The 17,836-nt window shown below is 43.2% G+C and overlaps 1 protein-coding gene across 1 annotated transcript in view; it reads left to right on the top strand.

Moving 5' to 3' along the window:
- The window catches only part of SLC1A1 (solute carrier family 1 member 1), a 74,438-nt gene that overhangs the window by 28,922 nt on the left and 27,680 nt on the right, over nt 1-17,836 (top strand). Inside the window, exon 2 of the mRNA XM_032427468.1 lies at nt 6,698-6,838. Within this exon, the coding sequence (XP_032283359.1) occupies nt 6,698-6,838 (141 nt within the window). The remainder of the gene's footprint in view (nt 1-6,697; nt 6,839-17,836) is intronic.

Raw genomic sequence — 17,836 nt, 5'->3', positions numbered from 1 at the left:
GTGGTGGTCAAGAAACTTGTCCATCCAAAGTAGTATTATCCAGCACTTAAAAAAGATGAAGATGTGTGACATGAGGAAATGCTTATAATATAACGTTAAATGAGAAATACCAAAAACAAAACAAAACCCTTACAATATTCACAGATGAACTTTGGAAACATACTAAGTGAAAGAATCCAGACACACATGCCACAGTTATCAGTCAGGATTCTCCTGAGAAAGAGAATCTCCTGTGTAAATCTACATGAGATTTATTTTAAGGAATTGGCTCACACAATTGTGGGTTCTGTTTAAGTCCAAAATCCATAGGGCAGGTGGACAACTCAGGCAGGGAGTTGGAGCTGCCGTCTTGAGGCAGAATTCCTTCTTCTGCATGCAACCTTGGTTTTTGCTCCTCAGACCTTCAACTGATGGGATGAGCCCACCGAGATTATCAAGGGTGGTCTTGAAAGTGAACTAACTGTAGATGTTAGTCACATTTACAGAATACCTTCACCCACACCTGGATCCGCGTTTTATTGAATAACTGGTACCGTAGCCTAGGCAAGCTGACACGTAAGACCAACTAATCATGACAGGCTCGTGTTGTATGACTCTGTTTATATGAAATGTCCAGATTCAACAGATCAAAAGAAAGCAGATTAGTAGTTGCCGGGGGCTGGGGCAAGGGAGGGTTGGGGAGTGGCTGCTAATGGGTGTGGGTTTCTTTATCGGTGATGAGAATATTCTGGAATTAGATAGTGGTGATGGTTGCACAACATTGTGAATATACTAAAAACCCCTGAGTTGTACATTTTAAAAATGATAAATTTTATGTAAATTTTATCTCAGTGAAAAACTGCCCCCAAACCCTATAATTATACAGCCATTAAAAATGACAAGAGATAACTCTGGACTCCGGGAAACAAACTGAGGGTTGTGGAAAGGGAGGTGGGTGGGGAGATGGGGTAACTGGGTGATGGGCATTAAGGAGGGCACGTGATGTGATAAGCACTGGGTGTTATATGCAACTAATGAATCATTGAACATTATATCAAAACCTAATGTCCTGTACGTTGGCTAATTGAATTTAAATTAAAAAAAATTACAAGAGATAATGTATAAGAGAGAATCCATTTGAAGGGCTTAGCATAGACTCTGATCTAAAGTATGTACCCGGTAATTGTTAACCATTATGTTACTTTTTTTTCAATTTTTCATTTAAATCATGTTATGATTAACCACAATTGTATGTGAAAAAAATGAAAACAATTTCTCTTTGCATATATTTCAGTTGGTGAGGTTGGGATTGGATTTTTGAACTTGTTATTTCCAGTAGAACTCTGATAATATTGCTTGTGCCATAAATACATTTTTTAAGGGTTTAAAAATAAAGCTTTACAGAGGCATCTGTTTGGAGCCAAAATGCATGCAAAGAGCTCTCACTTGTGGAAGAAAACAAGAGAGGGGAACAGATCTATTTCAGTGGAAGGACAGGTTAGAGTCTATGCAGCGTATGCATGCAGTCATTTGTTAATAACTATTCATTCTACACTTTTTATTTTCTGGTTATCAATGTTCATCTTCGATGAGCTCCCAAAGGGCAAGAAGTCATATTGCTAATTCTCCTAATATGGTGCCCAGCAAGATGGCATGATTAGGTAACTAGTCCAGGGATAATTAAAAAATATTTCTTCCTTTGCCAGTAGTTCTTATTCAATCAAGCCAAAATCAGTCTGTGTACCAGAGAACCATTCTGGGGCTTTGATTAAAAAAAAACCACAGAAGATTTTAATCTCTTTTCTGAAAATACCCTAAAAGGAACAATGCTGTTTTCATAAATCTGCTTTCTCAAATGCAATTCAGCTACTATCCCCGGATTAATTTTTATAACTATAAAAAAAAACACATGTACATAAGAACAAAGGCTGGATAGAACCTGAAAAGTGGGGGAGAGGGGGAGGATAGGTCAGTATAAATTATTTTACGTGACTTTTTCTTTTATTTTGATTTCTAAAATTATTTTTTATTTTTAAGTAATTTCTACACCCATTGTGACTCCACTGACTGAGCCAGCCGGGCGCCCCTCCAGAATTATTTCTTGAACAATAATTTTTTATGAGCTTAGAGTGAAAAAAAATCACCTCATTTCTTCCAAGATAGGGCTACTGGACTGGCAATTGTTTGAGACAACATGAACTTGAAGAAGAAATCTCCAGCTGAGGTCTTCATTGTTTTCCTTGAGGTCTTAATTGTTTTCCTCCTGAGTTTCTTCCTTCCCTATTTTATTTTATTGTTTTGTTTTGTTTTCTTTTTTTCTTTTATTTTTTTTCTTTCCTTCCCTATTTTACTGATACACTTAGCATGAACAGTGGGGAAGGCCCAGCCAGCTCTCTAGGAGCCAATGAGCCCATTTTATTTTAGTTTATTTTATTTTTAAGATTTTGTTTATTTATTTGACAGGGAGAGAGTGAGCACAAGCAAGGGGAATGGCAGAGGGAGAGGGAGAAGCAGGCCCCCCACTGAGCAGGGAGCCTGACATGGGGCTCGATCTCAGGACCCCGGGATCATGACCTGAGGGGAAGGCAGATGCTTAACTGACTGAGCCACCCACATGCCCCCTGTGAGTCCATTTTAAAGCTGAGGATACCAACGCTCAGAGATTATCACAGCATCTTGGGCCTTAGAACGGACCTTGAGGGCATCTCATCTAAGCCTTTTGCCCCATACCTTCAATCCCATCACTCAGTGATGGAAGAGGTTAAAATTATGGCCCAAGTTACAAACCTTGTAAATGGCAGAGCCAGAACTTGAGCCAGTGGTGCTAACATGGAGCTCTTCCCAAGCTGCCTTCATACCTGCTTGGGATCTTCTTGCCTGAGTGAGAGGAAGCCGCCCGAGAGTGAGTTCCTGGTAGTTTCTGGGGACAGAGGTCTGCATAACAATTCTACCTTTGGGCTTCCTTGTTGGCCCTGCCCAAGGCCTCCGGAGAGCTATACCATTCAGAGGCATCTGTTTGGAGGCATCTTTACCTTCCCTAGTTCTAGGAGTGGTCTTGCCAGGTGGGTCTGACCTGTGTACCTTCAGGCAGGTTCGTATTCCCAGCAGCCTTTGACTCTTGACACCGCTCTATGTTCTTAAATCTAGTCCAACATTCTGGCCCTGGAAGAGGGTAGAGAGTCAGTGTGCCCAGTGAAATCCTGACTTCATCTTGGGACCTGGAAAATCTTCCATTGATTTTTCTTATCAGGCATCCAATTTCTCCAAACTGCTTTGAGACCAAGATAAAACACATGCATTTACAAGGTGTAACTCCTGGCTGAAGCTCTTTACCAGCTACTTCTTAACACTTGAGGGTTCTGGGATGACATTCCTGGCCCAGGGTAAATCTTTCAGCTGTTTTTCCAGGTCTTGGTTGGTATTTATATTTTCAGAAAAAAAAGGAAGGGAGGGAGAAATTAGAACTTGTGATACTCAACTTCAAGAACACGCTTGATGGAAAGTTTTCGTTACTAAATAGAGTAACCTATTCGTGGTGCTTGTCCCTCTGATAGCTTTGAAATGGCTCTTTGTGGTGACTCTTTTCTGTCTCCCATAAAAACCCATTATTTGGATAAAGGCTGAAAAATAGCAAGGACGCTTCTTTCTAATTTCCCTGCATTTATTTGGGGTGGAGATGATTAGAGACACAGTTAATTGCTAGTAATATAAACCCTAAAATTGGAGCACCTGGGGTTCTTTTGCTACTCAACAGAGTGCTTTTGTGGTGGGTTTTTGAGACAGACACATCTCTTTTCTTCTTACACACAGAGCTTGCTTTGACATACAAGCCAAAAACTTACTTGAGGCAACCTAAAGAGTATGAGAGAGAATGTCTGTCTGTTTGGTTTTTTTAAACACTGAACACTACGGAGTATCCTTACAGCATAAAGTAGGTATGTTCCATATAGGACAGCTGAACACAGGCATTTATTAAGTAGGAAGTGAGCACAATGTGCTTTTTAAATTCACTGAAAATATTTTGAATCCTTGCCGTTCTGAACCGTTCAGGAATCTTTAACCCTAGGTTTTGAAATATGAATCAAGCAGGATTGATACTGAGCTTTTTTTTTTTTTTTTTTTTTGTCTTGGCTACAATTTGAGAAATGTTTTTGTATATGTTTGTTCCAAAAATAATTAAAAATGGCTGATCAGAAATACATATAGAAACGCATGCCCAAAATAAAGAGATCAGGACAATGGTGGAATAGGTAGGAAAATAAAATTAAACCAAGGATAAGGTCACTACACAGAGGTATCTTGTGGGGTTCTTTTATTTGGCCCTACTAACGGACATGAGAAGTATACCTGGATTTAAATGAAAAGTCTAGTATTGATTATAATTCACATCTCTCTTTGTTGCCCTAGAGTTCTTAACTGTGCCCCAGCAACTGTAAATTTTCACAGACTAATTATTTGAGTTTGTAAAGGAGCAGATTCAGTGAGGTCCTCCTTGAGTCTTTCTGCTGTTTAGCCATTTTATCTCCCATTAGCATATCATCCTCAGAGGTTGATGAAGGAAAAAGATGTGCAAGTCATCCCGGCCCATCTTATGTCTTGGTTTAAAAAACGTGGGGTGGGGGGTGCCTGGGTGGCTCAGTTGGTTAAGCGACTGCCTTCAGCTCAGGTCATGGTCCTGGAGTCCTGCAATCGAGTCCCGCATCGGGCTCCCGGCTCGGCGGGGAGCCTGCTTCTCCCTCTGACCCTCTCCCCTCTCATGCCGTTTCTCTCTCTCTCTCTCTCAAATAAATAAATAAATTAAATCTTTAAAAAAAAAAAACAAAAATGTGGGGGGTGTGATGGGGTGCCTGGCTGGCTCATTCGGAAGAGCATGTGACTCTTGATCTTGGGGTTGTGAGTTTGAGCCCCAGGTAGGGGGGAAAGATTGCTTACACGAAATAAATAAATTTAAAAAACAAAAAAGAATTATATAAAAGGGGGTACCTGGTTGGCTCTATTGTTAAGCGTCTGCCTTCAGCTCAGGTCATGATCCCAGGGTCCTGGGATTGAGCCCCGCATCGGGCTCCCTGATCAGCAGGGAGTCTGCTTCTCCCTCTCCTACTCCCCCGCTTGTATTCCCTCTCTCACTGTCTCTCTCTCTGTCAAATAAATAAAAATAAAATCTTTTAAAATATATATATAAAGGGGGGGGGCCTGGGTGGCCCAATCCATTAAGCGTCTGACTCTTGGTTTCAGCTCAGGTAGTGATCTCAGGATCATGAGATCAAGCCCCACAGTGGGCTCCAAACTTAGCACAGAGTCTGCTTTAGATTCTCTCTCTCCCCTTCCTCCTGCTCATGCTCTCTCTCTCTCTCTCTAATAAATAAAATCTCTAAAAATATAAAAGGGGGTGTTGCAAAGGGGCAGTGTGGGGGTCAGAAGTAAGGCAGTTAGACGTTGGGACCATTCGGAAGAGGATAAGTAAGAAATACTTAAAGTTTGTGATTTGTAGTTACCAAAACCAGCATAAGAAAGAATTCATGTAGACGTCTTGTGAAGGCAAGCTTTCAGAGCTTGAACAACATGGGTTTAACCTATGCAAGTCCCTGTACACACAGATTTTTTTTTCAATAAATGCAGTCCAGCACTGTAAATGTCTTTTCCTTATGACTTTCTTAATAACATTTTCTTTTCTCTAGCTGAGTTTATTGTAAGAATCCAGTTGACAGTACATATAACATACAAAATACACGTTAATTGACTGTTTATGTTCTGGGTAAGGCTCTCAGTTAACAACAGGCTGTTAGTAATTATGGTTTTTGTGGAGACAGAAGTTATACATGGATTTTCAACTGTGTGGGGATTGGTGCCCTGAACCCCAGCATTGTTCAGGGGTCCACTGTGTAACATTTCTTGATTTTGAACATTTCCCTACGCTCACAGAAATATAAGCTTCAGTGTCCAAGGTACTCAGGTTCAGTAGCTTCATAAAAAGCCTCTTGATCAGACCAATTTGGACACATCATCATCTAGAAATAGCCAACACAGAATAGAGAGCATTAGACAGCACAGTTGTTCAACAACATGTAAATATATCAAACCAAGAGAACCTTATGTTGCTATTAAAATCACAAAAGTTGCATAAACAGAGAGTGTCATAAAAACTATGAAAAGAGTATTTATGAGAAAATGAGAAAAATGAACACTGATATGTAAACTATAAAACGTAAAATACCTGGCTGGCTGAGCCGGAAGAGCATGTGAGTCTTGATCTCACGGTGGTGAGTTCGAGCCCAATGTTGGGTAGAGATTACTTAAAATAAAATAAAATAAAAATAAAATGTAAAATACCTAAGGTAGATAAAGACTAAAGGGAGTGTGTAAAAACAAAAGTAGTTATTTTGGGTTGACAAAGATGATGAATTTCTTTTCCTTCTCACAGTTTTTTTTTTTTTTTTGATATTTTGTCATAATAAATATAATTGGAGGAGAAAAATGAAAACAAAAATTTTCATGTGAAGAATATTTTTTTATAAACTCACTGAATAATGTGTACTTTGTGTTCATTAAAATGTGATTTGTTTTTTAAGTCTAAAATTTACAGAATCGTGGAAGACCATCTAAACTGTTTTTCTTGCCAATAAAATGTGGGGGGTGGAGTGGGGGGATATTTTTCCATAGAAATGTACACAGAAGAACTCAATGCTGGTTTTCTTTTCTTCTTTCCAATCTTTCTTAGGGATCACCATAGGAGTCTTGGTTCGAGAATACAGCAAGCTCTCTAGTCTGGAGAAATTCTACTTTGCTTTTCCTGGGGAAATCCTAATGAGGATGCTGAAACTCATCATTTTGCCATTAATTATATCCAGCATGATTACAGGTACCTTGAGAAAACTGATGGTTCTCTGTGATTATTTAAGGAGCTGTCTTTTAAGTTGTTCTTTTCTAATTATGGAAAAAATTGAAATGCATTTGATGCATCACACACATACACACACACACTCCTTACTTGGAAAGTGTATATTTGCTTGAGTGGAAATATTTCATTATTCACAAAGTGGCATGGCTCTGCCTAAGGCCCTGTCCACCACTGCTTGAATCTTCATCTGGCCAGCCATGTGATACCTTGGGAGGAAGATGCCATTTTCAAACATATTATAAATAAAACTCTATCCAGGGCACAGGACGTAAAAAAAAAAAAAAAAGTCCACATATTTGATCACTGAAATGTCAGCCAGTGTCCCCGGGGGAAATGTTGGTGTCAGTTTTGATGTTGTTTTGAGTAGCTCACTCATCTGTTTCCCAACTGCCGCCATGCTGCCCCCTCCCCCCCAATGAGGCTGTCCTCCGAGGCTCTCTGCCTTCTTCACTCCACTTCCACGCCTCCGCATACCTGCCCTGAAAACTCACAGCCACACGCTGTGGGGAACGTTTAAGGATGGGTTTGCACCACATTTTAAAAGCCTAGTATTTTAAAATCCGAACTTGTGACACAGTTGGATTTGGAAATGCTTTTTCCCTTCTTGGTCACTCTATTACAGGATCCCTTTAAAGAGCAAGCTCGCCTCTGGGGGTAGAGATTAATTTGGCTTACAAAAATGTCATTTGTCTGGGTGTGGTAAGCTGCTCAGTGCATTCCATAGTTTCTTGTACTTACCTTAATTCTGGCATTAAGTAAAATGTGGACTGACAGTCGCTAGTGTTGTCAGCTTGAAAAAATCAAGGTTTTCTGTAATCATGCAAGTAGGGTTCTTGACGTGTCCTCTTCTAGAATGTTTTTCCCTGTTGCCACTACAAAGACCTGGGGCTGGTCTATGTAGAGTACTGGGTGTTGGTTCAGGGGAGGGAGGGTGGGTATCAGGATCTGCTGCACTTAGCAGCCGCATTGCTGGAAGAACTATAGATTTGGCTATTGAACTTTCCAAGTGCCAAACTCAGTCAGGCTAGAATCCCCCGAGAGCCTTGTCCTTAAATGGTCTTGGTGTTCTTGGCTTATTACAAGCCTGAAAAGAGCATTTAATTATTTTTATGTATGTATTTAATTATGTTTTGGAAATGCCTGGCTTCTTTTAGGCCCTGCAACCTGGAGGCCAAATCAGTAGGCCAGTGGTTTATACCACATATGAGTTGTTTATCTGTTCAACTTTAAATTATCAGAAGCATTTAAAACTTGGAAGATTTCGTGTAACCGCCCAGGTTTCTGGGTTCCTCTGAAAAGAATTAAGATCAGGAAACACTGGACCAATGTCCGCCCACAGACCAACAGTGATCTGGAGCTGAGAGACGACTCTTCTGTTTAGTTGAAGCAAATACATTTGAGGATAACACAGCCCCTACCTCTCCCTATCATCTGATACCTCGTCCACTGCACTCATTTACATTACCTGCTGGCCCCATTGGTGTTGCCTTTATAACCCCTGAGCATTTTCTCCAAATCAAGATTCTAAACCTTTTCTTAGGCTCCTTTGAGAACATGATGAAAGCTTTGGACTCTCTCCCAAGAAAAATGTTCATGGTTGTACATACAATACTGTATTTTGCATGCAACTGTACAAGGTACATAAATCACTTGATGATCAATACCATTTAAAACTGGGGTCTATGGAGGGGGGCACCTGGGTGGCTCAGACGGTTGAGCGTCCAACTCTTGCTTTTGGCTCAGGTTATGATCTCAGTGTCGTGGGATTGAGCCCCACATCGGGCTCTGTGCTGGACATGGAGCCTGCTTGGGATTCTCTCCCTGCCCCTCCCCTGCTCGCTCAGACACTCTCTCTCTCTTAAAGATAGATAGATAGATAGATAGATAGATAGATAGATAGATAGATAGATAGATAAAATAAATAAATAAAACTTGGGTTTATGGAGGAATGTATGGAAAGTTGATCCAAATCAGGCAGCGAATCCAAAACTGATGCATTAAACTGGGTTTTAGAACAAAAGGTAAAAATACATGTATGAATATGCTCGTATAATATCAGATGTTGAAATATGTACCACTCTTGGCAGTCAATGACTGGTGGTATTTTTGCAGTCTGGCTGTTTTGTGTGCTAGCTCAGCCTTGCAGATAATCTAGGAGAATAATTTGCAACCCTCAGCACTCTGCTCACATAGCCCAGCTGCTTTCTAGAGCGGGAGCACAGATCTGGACATTTCTACATTCTACATTTTTCCTAAAGGAAAACCCCCAGGAGTGAAACAGGAGTAAGAGAGAGACCAGAACCGCTACCCAAAGGGACGTGAATAAAGCAGTCTGGGAACAGTGATGCCATGTTCGTGATTTAAATTGTCAGATTAAAAGGGGAAACATAATATTACTAGTGTTGGCAAGGGTGTGGGAAAACGGGCTTATTCATACATTTTTGATTATTGTATTAATTGGAACAAACTTTTGGGGGGTGCAGCTTGGAACATGTCCCGATCTCTCTCCACTTCGTAATTCTACTTCTCAGAATTTCTCGTAAATAATTAGAGATCTGTTCAAAGATTTAGGTACAAGAATGTTCGTGGTAGCATTTTTTTTTATAATGTTGGTGAATTATAAGCAATCTAAACGTAAATTATACCCCTAAGTTATGATTCTCTGCAATTGTTAAAAACCTTGTTTTGGAAACATTTAATGGCATGTGGATATGTTCCTCACATGGCATAAAATAGGAAGATAAAAACAAATTGCACAAGAGGATGTTGTATACAATCCGAAATTTATTAAAATTTATGTGCATTTTTAAATGTTGGGAAGCAAACCAGTTAATGATGGTTAGATCGAGGTAGTAAGAAAACATGACTCATTGCGCTTTCTTTACATTTTCAAGGCGAACACATGTTTGTTATTTTTGTTTGGTTTTGTATTTTCTTTCTCTCTTCCTCCCTCTCTCTTTTTCCCCCCCCCTCTCTTTCTCTCTTTCTTTTTTAAGGAAAAAAAGGCGAGGCGCCTGGGAGGCTCAGTCGGTTAAGCATCTGCTTTCGGCTCAGGTCATGGTCCCAGGGTCCTGGGATCAAGTCCCGCATCAGACTCCCTGTTCAGTGGGGAGCCTGCTTCTCCCTCTCCCTCTGCCTGTCTCCCCACTCATGCTCTCTCTTTCTCTCTCTCTCACTCGCTCCCTTTCTCTCTCAAATAAAAAAAAAAAAGGAAGAAAGAAAAAAGAGTGGAATGGGTTCTACTTTGTGCTCCTCGGGCTCAGCCTCTGGCAGGTTCCCCGCTCCCCTCCTCCCCAGCCATGCTCCCAGCCCCCCACAGCTCTGCACCACCTTTTCCCTGGTGCTCCGTCCTCCCCCAAACCCTGCAGGGGTCCTAAGCGCCCCCGCCCAGCAGGGGAGAGCAGCAGGACAGCTGTAGAAATACACTAGAGCAGTTTTCACATTCCAAAAGCCTTCATAAACCCAGCAGATCAATAACACATCTTATACACTTATTAGGACAAAGGAAGATGGATGTTGGAAGCTGGGGAGAGTGAGATGAAAGCCCTCAGGATACAAATTAGAGGTAGAAATAAAAATTGAGACCTACGACTAGTAACGTGTGCTTCTGCATAAAGGAAACTCTCTTGATGAATTAACACGTAGGAAAAAAAAACCCTCTGCCATCAAAGCCTCTGCTGACATAAAAATACTTACTTTATAGCTTTTTTTTTTTTTTTTTTTAAAGAAGGAGCCTTCTTCATGTGACGAGCGGGGTAAGATGTCACATTAGTCGGGGAAATTTTAATATAGGCTGGCTGTTAGATGGTATCAAGAAATTGTTGATAATTTTCTTAGCGGGGATAATGGCATTTAGTTATGTAAGAAAAGGTCCTTTTTAATGCATATGGAATGATGTAGGGGTAAGATGACAGAATGTCTAGAATTTAGTTAAAACAGAAAAAAAAAGGCACAGTCGACAAAATCTCAAGGCGTTTTCAGACACAGGCAGTGTAGGCACTGAAAGAATCCTTCCCATAATTTACATCCCGAGGGACACACTCGTGAGGCGCCGACTATCTGTTTGGGCCCCGTTAACATTTAGGTGTCTAAGCTGTATTTGTAACCAGGCCATCAGGGGAATAGCAGGGGAAGTGGCTTATGCACATGCCTGAGAACTGTGGCTCTGGACAATCCTGGTCCAGGTTTCCCCAGCCAGTGAGTTTAAATTCAGAGCACGTTTTCCTTAATACACAAATGATGATGACTTGAGCCTCCTAGGACCAGCACAGGAAAGGGAATGGCCCCTCAACGGCCGCTCCCCGAGGTTCCTTGAGCATCTTTCCAAGGTGGCGCCCCAGCTGTGCTCAGGAAGAGGTCCCCAACTCTTCCACTCCAGCCTCTCTGCCCCCACCACCTGGGCCAGAAGTGCTCTGCCAGGCACAGCGCACCCCTCCCCTGGCTGTCTCCTCTGCCTGCCGCCACCCTCTGACCCCGAGGAGCTCCCCCTTTGCTCCTCTGTCCTAAGATAGGAATGAGAACGTAATTCTTCGAAGCATAGCTGAGCCCAGGCTGTGCCCTGGGACAAAGCTTTGTGAAAGGCTGGGGAGTGAAAGTGGGGGAAGCACCCACAGTGACATCCACCTGCTCCCTGATGGGGGTCTTCTGAGAGTCCCGGGGCATCTTAAGAGGGCTGCCCCTTCGCTTAGCTGTCAGCCTGTTCCTTCCTCCACATGAAGATGTTCCAGGCATTGTCACACCCTTGACCCCACCACCTGACACTAGGTTTTGAAAAGGAAGAATTTCACTGTCACACAGGTCTTCCTGTCCTGGCCCAGAGGCGACCTCTTCCTGGGAGGACCAACATCAAGGAATATCCATTTTGGGGGAGCCCTCCTCCGAGCTGCAAAGGGATGGTTTGCCTTGGGGGCCCCATCAGGAGACTCACACTAGAATGGGTACCATTGGTACCCGCCAGGTTGGGGCCTAGGCCCCTAACCTGCAGGACATGGGAGTCTGTCCAGGTTGGGCTGTGCTGGGTCCATGCCACGTCCTGTGCACGGTTGCTCCTGGGAGCCAGGTGCTTATTCCTACCCCTTCTGTGGCCCTCCGCTCTGGACTTCCTACACGTGTCGGCCCCTCAGGAAGCCACAGCGGTGTGCCGCGCAATACATTCCAGATCCATTCCATTCCAAATTCATTCCATTCCAAGCCAAGGAGACGCCCTCCTTTCCCTCCGCCCCAAGCCACCGAGTCCCTGGATCCTAGTACTGATTTCACCTCCTGAACAAATCACGTACCAAACATAAGACTTTGGTAGAAAACACTTGCATTCTGTTTATTGATGACTTTCCTATTTTGACAAGAGCACTAGTTGGGTTGGATTTACATCTTCAAGGATAAATGTAAGACTCCACCCTTCAATGGTTTAAAAAAAACTTGTTTCAAACTTTAAATGGTTGTCACTTCGGCCTCTACATCAGGATTTTCAGATTTGGGGGGCTTCACCTCAACTCTAAGGCCAGAGGTTTTCCACTACATTTTAACCAAGAAAAAAAAATTAAGTCTTATAGAGGCTTAGACAGAAACAATATTTATGAAACAACAGCCAGATGTAGAATACCTACGTAAGTTGGTTTCCTAGCAAGCAGGGGTCTGCAAACTTTTTTTTGTAAAGGACCAGATAGTGAATGTTTTAAGCTTTTCAAGCCAGATGTGCCTTCCCAACTGGCTGTCACCAGAAAGCCGCCACGAGCAATATGTAAGTGATGGGCATAGCTGTGTGCCAATAAAGCATTTATTTGCAATAACAGGAAGCCAGCCAGCAGCTGGTCAAGATGAAGGACAAGACTAGATTCAAACTCTCAAGATACAGGTTCGTTAAGGTGGAATCATGTGGCAAAATAAATGAACACAACAAGCAACTATGACTCATATCAAGCAATGAGTGTAAATGTCCCTAAGAGGCACTGAGGAATGGAGAAGTCAGTCAAGGTTTTTGGAGATGCCTATTTTTTCAATTCAGGGTTTGCAAGCGATGACACACTTGGATTGTGTGGGCTGGGGAAGGCTTTTTTTTTTTTTTTTCAGCTGTGTATTCATTTACTCATAAACAGCTGTGTACCTGGGTACGATCCGTCATCCTCCAGTGGAAAGAACTGTCCCGTGTGCCCCCCTGAAACGGGGTTCGGTGGAACTCAACATTTGTTAACCCCAACTGTATGACAACAGATGAAGAGAAAACCACCGGTGGGAGGGTGGGGTGCCTGCCACTCACCTGTTCATGGACCCCAGGACTTGTGCCAGTCGGGTCCACGAGTTCCCTCGTGGGTAAGAAAGTAGGAGGGAAGACACACGTATCATTTGGTTGTACCTCTCACTGTAGGGAGCTAAGAATGTTCATATGCAAAGTGATTTTTTGTGCATTTTTGATCAAGAAGTTAAAAATATACAATGCCGTGAAACTGGAGCTAAGAGTGCAATGTCAACTTCAACTGGTGGGGGAGGGGGTGGAGTATGCGTGCTTTTTTGGAAACATTGGTGGTTTTTTGTGGTTTCATCTCTAGAAGACTGCCATTCCCAGGTGGCCTGTAAACCTAAAACGCCATGCTGGGGAAGGCAGGGTTGTAGCCAAAAACCATACAGACCAAGAAGGAACTTCTTGCCTCAATTGCAACATCTGTAACCACTGGACTTTGCCTGAAGTGCTTTTTTTAACTTTCCCAAGCCTCAATGGGGAACCGAGAAAATAAGATGAACTAAACAGCTTTGCACACGAGTTAAACATTTTCCTAAGATCATCCGGAAGTTCATGTTGAGTTAGAACACAGCTATTGAAGCCAGAGGACTTATTCTATTAATGTGATGTCTACGATGCCTTTTCTGCAAAGCAGAAAGGAGCACCTAATGTACAAAGAGTAGAGCTCCCACAGTGAACGTGCCGCTTGCCACAGTAATCAAATGAAAAGTGGCAAGAGATAAATATGCCCTGCTTCAGTCTCGTTCTGAGATAGTGAAGCCCCAAGAATCAACCATGGATGAGCTTTAACTTGTGCCTGTACTCAGGACACTGGCTCACAGCTCTGCTCGACTGTAAGCTAACCTGATTTTGTTTCTTTAAAAAAAGGAGTGATAAACCATGCAGGGACTCTAAAAAACCTCCTCTGTGTTGACTGCATGGACCTGGGATACCACTCATTCATTCATTCACTCACTCACTCATTCATTGCATCTTCAACGTCCCAGGCTCTGTGCTAGGCACACATGACATAAAGATAAGTCCTGGTCCAGCAAGAAAGATGCATTGTGATAAGTGTTTTGTGGGAATGAGGACGGTGGAGGGGACGCTGGGGTGGAGTTTTCAAGAAAAGATCAGAATCAGATGAAGAGGGCAGGGACTCCAGGCAGAAGAAAACAGCAGATGGCTCGGCACCTCTCGAGGAGGACAGTGAGACTTCGAGCAGAATGCTGGAGACACGGGGAAGAGGAGTGCGGATGGAAGGGTGAGCATGTGCCTTCATCAGGGGTCTGTCTAGGCATGGGGAAGCAAGTGACAGAGGTGACCGCCGTCTGCACCGTTCTCTGCAAAGGAACACGGCGAATGAGCTGCAGGTGGGGAAGTACTGTTTTGTTTTGTTTATTAATTTTTTAATTTTAATTCAATTAATTAACATATAAAGAATTACTGGTTTCAGAGGTACAGGTCTGTGATTCATCAGTCTTATATAACACCCAGTGCTCGTTACATCACGTGCCCTCCCCAGTGCCATCACCCAGTTACCCCATCCCCACAGCCGCCTCCCCTCCAGCAACCCTCAGTTTGTTTCCTATGATTAAGAGTCTCTTCTGGTTTGTCTCCCTCTCTGGTTTTGTCTTGTTTTATTTTTTTCCTCTCTTCCCCTATGATCCTCTGTTTTGTTTCTTAAATTCCACATATCAGTGAGATCATAGGTGGGGAAGTATTGTTAAAGAAAAAAAAGATTCAATGACACTTGTTAAAGTTGGTAAGGTAGACTTTATCCCAGACCATCATGATAGGTGTGGGGACCACTGCAGTGGGATTTCACAGTGGGGTGGGGGGGGCGATGGGGCTCTACTCGGAATACAGCATCAGCAAGTGAGAATTGATCTCCAAGGAGCAGGGGAGGGGGGATCAGTAGGTGGAAAATCACTAAGAGAAACCATCAGGGGAAAGGGGGATTCTGGCTAAACCAACCTAGTAGGATTCTTGCTGAAGGCAGGCCAGGGTGGCCAGATACCACCTGGGAGATGGTGGAGGATGGGGAGCCTAATTAGGTATGCAGAGTGATCAGATACTGGGTTCTGGTTAAACCAACTTAGCAAAGTTCTTAGGAAAACTAGATTTTGCATGAAAATACACAAATGGGTTTAGGAGGAGGTCCAGGAGCCTGACAAGGTGTGGTTAAACAGAAACCTTTGTTGGTATCAATCACAGAGGAACAGGAGAGTCTAGTGGTGAAGCATGCGGACCAAGGGGCCAGACTGCCCAGGTTTGAATCCCGGCTCTGCCATTTGCTAGCTGTGAAACCCTGACAAGTTACTTAACTTGTCCTCAACTGTGAAATAGGGAAATAGTAATGCTGTGTTGTGGTATGCCTGATACTATCAGAAGTTTCTAGAAAGTCCCTGCATTGGCATCAGAAGCTACAGAGCCAATATTCGAATTGAGCCATACAGATGCAAGTACGCTCAATGCATGCATTCTGGAAAGGAAAACGTTATAAAAAGACTGACTCTTTGTAAGACACTAGATTGTAAAATTCACCAGCATACAAGTGGCTTCTACCCAGAATCCTGAGCTACTGATTTTATAGGATAAGGAGAAGCAAAAAGAGAGCTCAATAATAATTAGGTTGTGGTAAAGAAAAAAAAAGAGAAGTTTCACTGAGCTGTTGGCTGTCCTGATGTCAAAGCATTCGTATGGACTTTGAAGAGAACGGCTGAGTCCCTCAGATCGTCTAAGGTGTGTTTAATACTCCTACTGAATCATAAGCCTCCTATAAAAGCTCATGGGGTCTTCTGAAAAGTTGGTCCCAACTACAAATACCACCAAGGTCCGTAGTATTAAAAAAAAAAAAAAAAAAGTTGCAAACAGCTCCCTGAATGGCTGAAGACCAGGAGACCAGCTGGCTGCTTCTTGACACACGTTTTGAACATCAAATGTAGAGGCTGCAAAGTGACCTTTAGTTGGTTCTGCCTAAGGACCGGTTTATTTTGTTAACTTCACAGAATAGTCTAAGGTGGTGATATAACCTATTTTCAGGGAGTTCTTTGTATTGATGCCTCTAAGAAAAGTAGATGTCATGGGCAAGCATGCACAGAAATATATTTTGCATGCTCCTGTCTGCCTCCTCTCTTCCCCTGTCGCACCCAGGGGTATTAATCAGGCAGCAGAGATGTCCCCGTGTTCTGGAATAGCAAGGTGAGGTCATAGCCAGCCTTGTTTTCCCTGGGGAATGAACTTGTTCATTTAACCCTCATAGCAACCCAAGGAAGTCGTAAGGTAGGGGTGACCCTATCTCCATCATCAGAGATGAGGACAGTTCCAAGGACTGTTCAAGATCACACAGATCATAAGAGCAGCACCTGGGACTAGTGCAGAGTCTCGAGTTCCGTTCTGGGACATTCCACCGTCCAGGGACCAGAGACCGAGGGAGGGGGCTGCAGCAGGCAACCATATATAACTAAGTGACTCATTCAACCACCACACGTTAATCAAGCTCTTCCTACGTGTTGGGCACTAGATGTGCATTGGTGACCATGCAGGCATCTGGGTCTCCAGGAACTTCGTGCTGCTCACTACAGTCTAGTGCTAAAGACAGACGATAAATAATGATCCCATTGATACAACTTGTGAAATGTGATATGAGCAGGGTGCCAGGTGAAGAAAACAGAGGAGCCTGGTTTAGCCTGGTGACTCAGGAAAGGAGCCCCAGGAAAAGACGTGAACGTAGACAAGTGAAGAGTAGGGGGAAGGCCGTTCGTTGGACAGAGAAAGGAGTCCCTGCAAAGTGAGAGGGAGCTGGGTCTGTCCGGGTGAGGGCTGGGGGATGCCCAAGCTGGAAGGTGGCGCAGGCTGGGTTGGGGCGGCAGGCAGGCCCCCTTCCCTCGGGGTCTCTTCAGCCGGGGTGAGGATTCTCTAGCTTATCATCCATGCCATTGAAGGTCATACCAGAGTGTGAAACGGCCTGACGGATGTTCTTAAAGGATCTCTTTGGTGCCCATGTGATGAAGGAATACAGAAGGATTCTGGAGAAAGAGTGAGGGAATGAATGAGCTAATAGTTGCTGAGTGCCTTCCATTCGATTATTTCATTCAGTAATGATGGAGGCTATTTACCGGCACAGTTAAGTCCTAGGCACTGTGTATACTAGGTGTGTTATAGATACTGTTTCTAATCTCTGCAGCAGCTGTGCAAGATGAGGTTACTCGCTTTGCTCCTCACAATTACCCTGGAGGAGGTAGAGGCATTGAAAACGTGCATTTTTACAGATGGGGAAACTGAGTCTAGAGGCAAAGGCTGGGATTTGAGTCCATGCTTGTTTTCCTCCATGACGGTGACAGAGGGACCGGAGTCCTCTGGATGGGAGGGTTTGAACTCCTTGCAACAATGAGTTTCTTGGGTCTTGTGTCCATTCCCAATTGTGAAGCACCATCAAATACCAGACAAAAAAAAAAAACAAAAAACAAAACCTTCCAGTAATGGAGTTAATTTTGACACCTTAATGACAAGGTGGAGGGAGACCGTCAGGAAAATTTTGTTCTCCAGTGGGTGGTAGCTTAATCAGAGAGCTCTCAGGGGAGTCTTTTGCCCTCAGGTGTTTATTTTTAAAACATGCTGTTGTTTATCCCATAGCAACTGCTTCCTTTGTAGTGTTTTTATAAAAAGTTCTAATAGATTATCACTGCTCTGGCCAGCACCCCAGCTCAGAGCTCCCTCCCAAGGTACAAAAGCAAGTG

The sequence above is a fragment of the Phoca vitulina genome, unplaced genomic scaffold (assembly GCF_004348235.1).
Source record: "Phoca vitulina isolate PV1807 unplaced genomic scaffold, GSC_HSeal_1.0 scaffold37, whole genome shotgun sequence".
NCBI lineage: Eukaryota > Metazoa > Chordata > Mammalia > Carnivora > Phocidae > Phoca > Phoca vitulina.
This window is presented reverse-complemented; position numbering and strand designations above follow the sequence as displayed.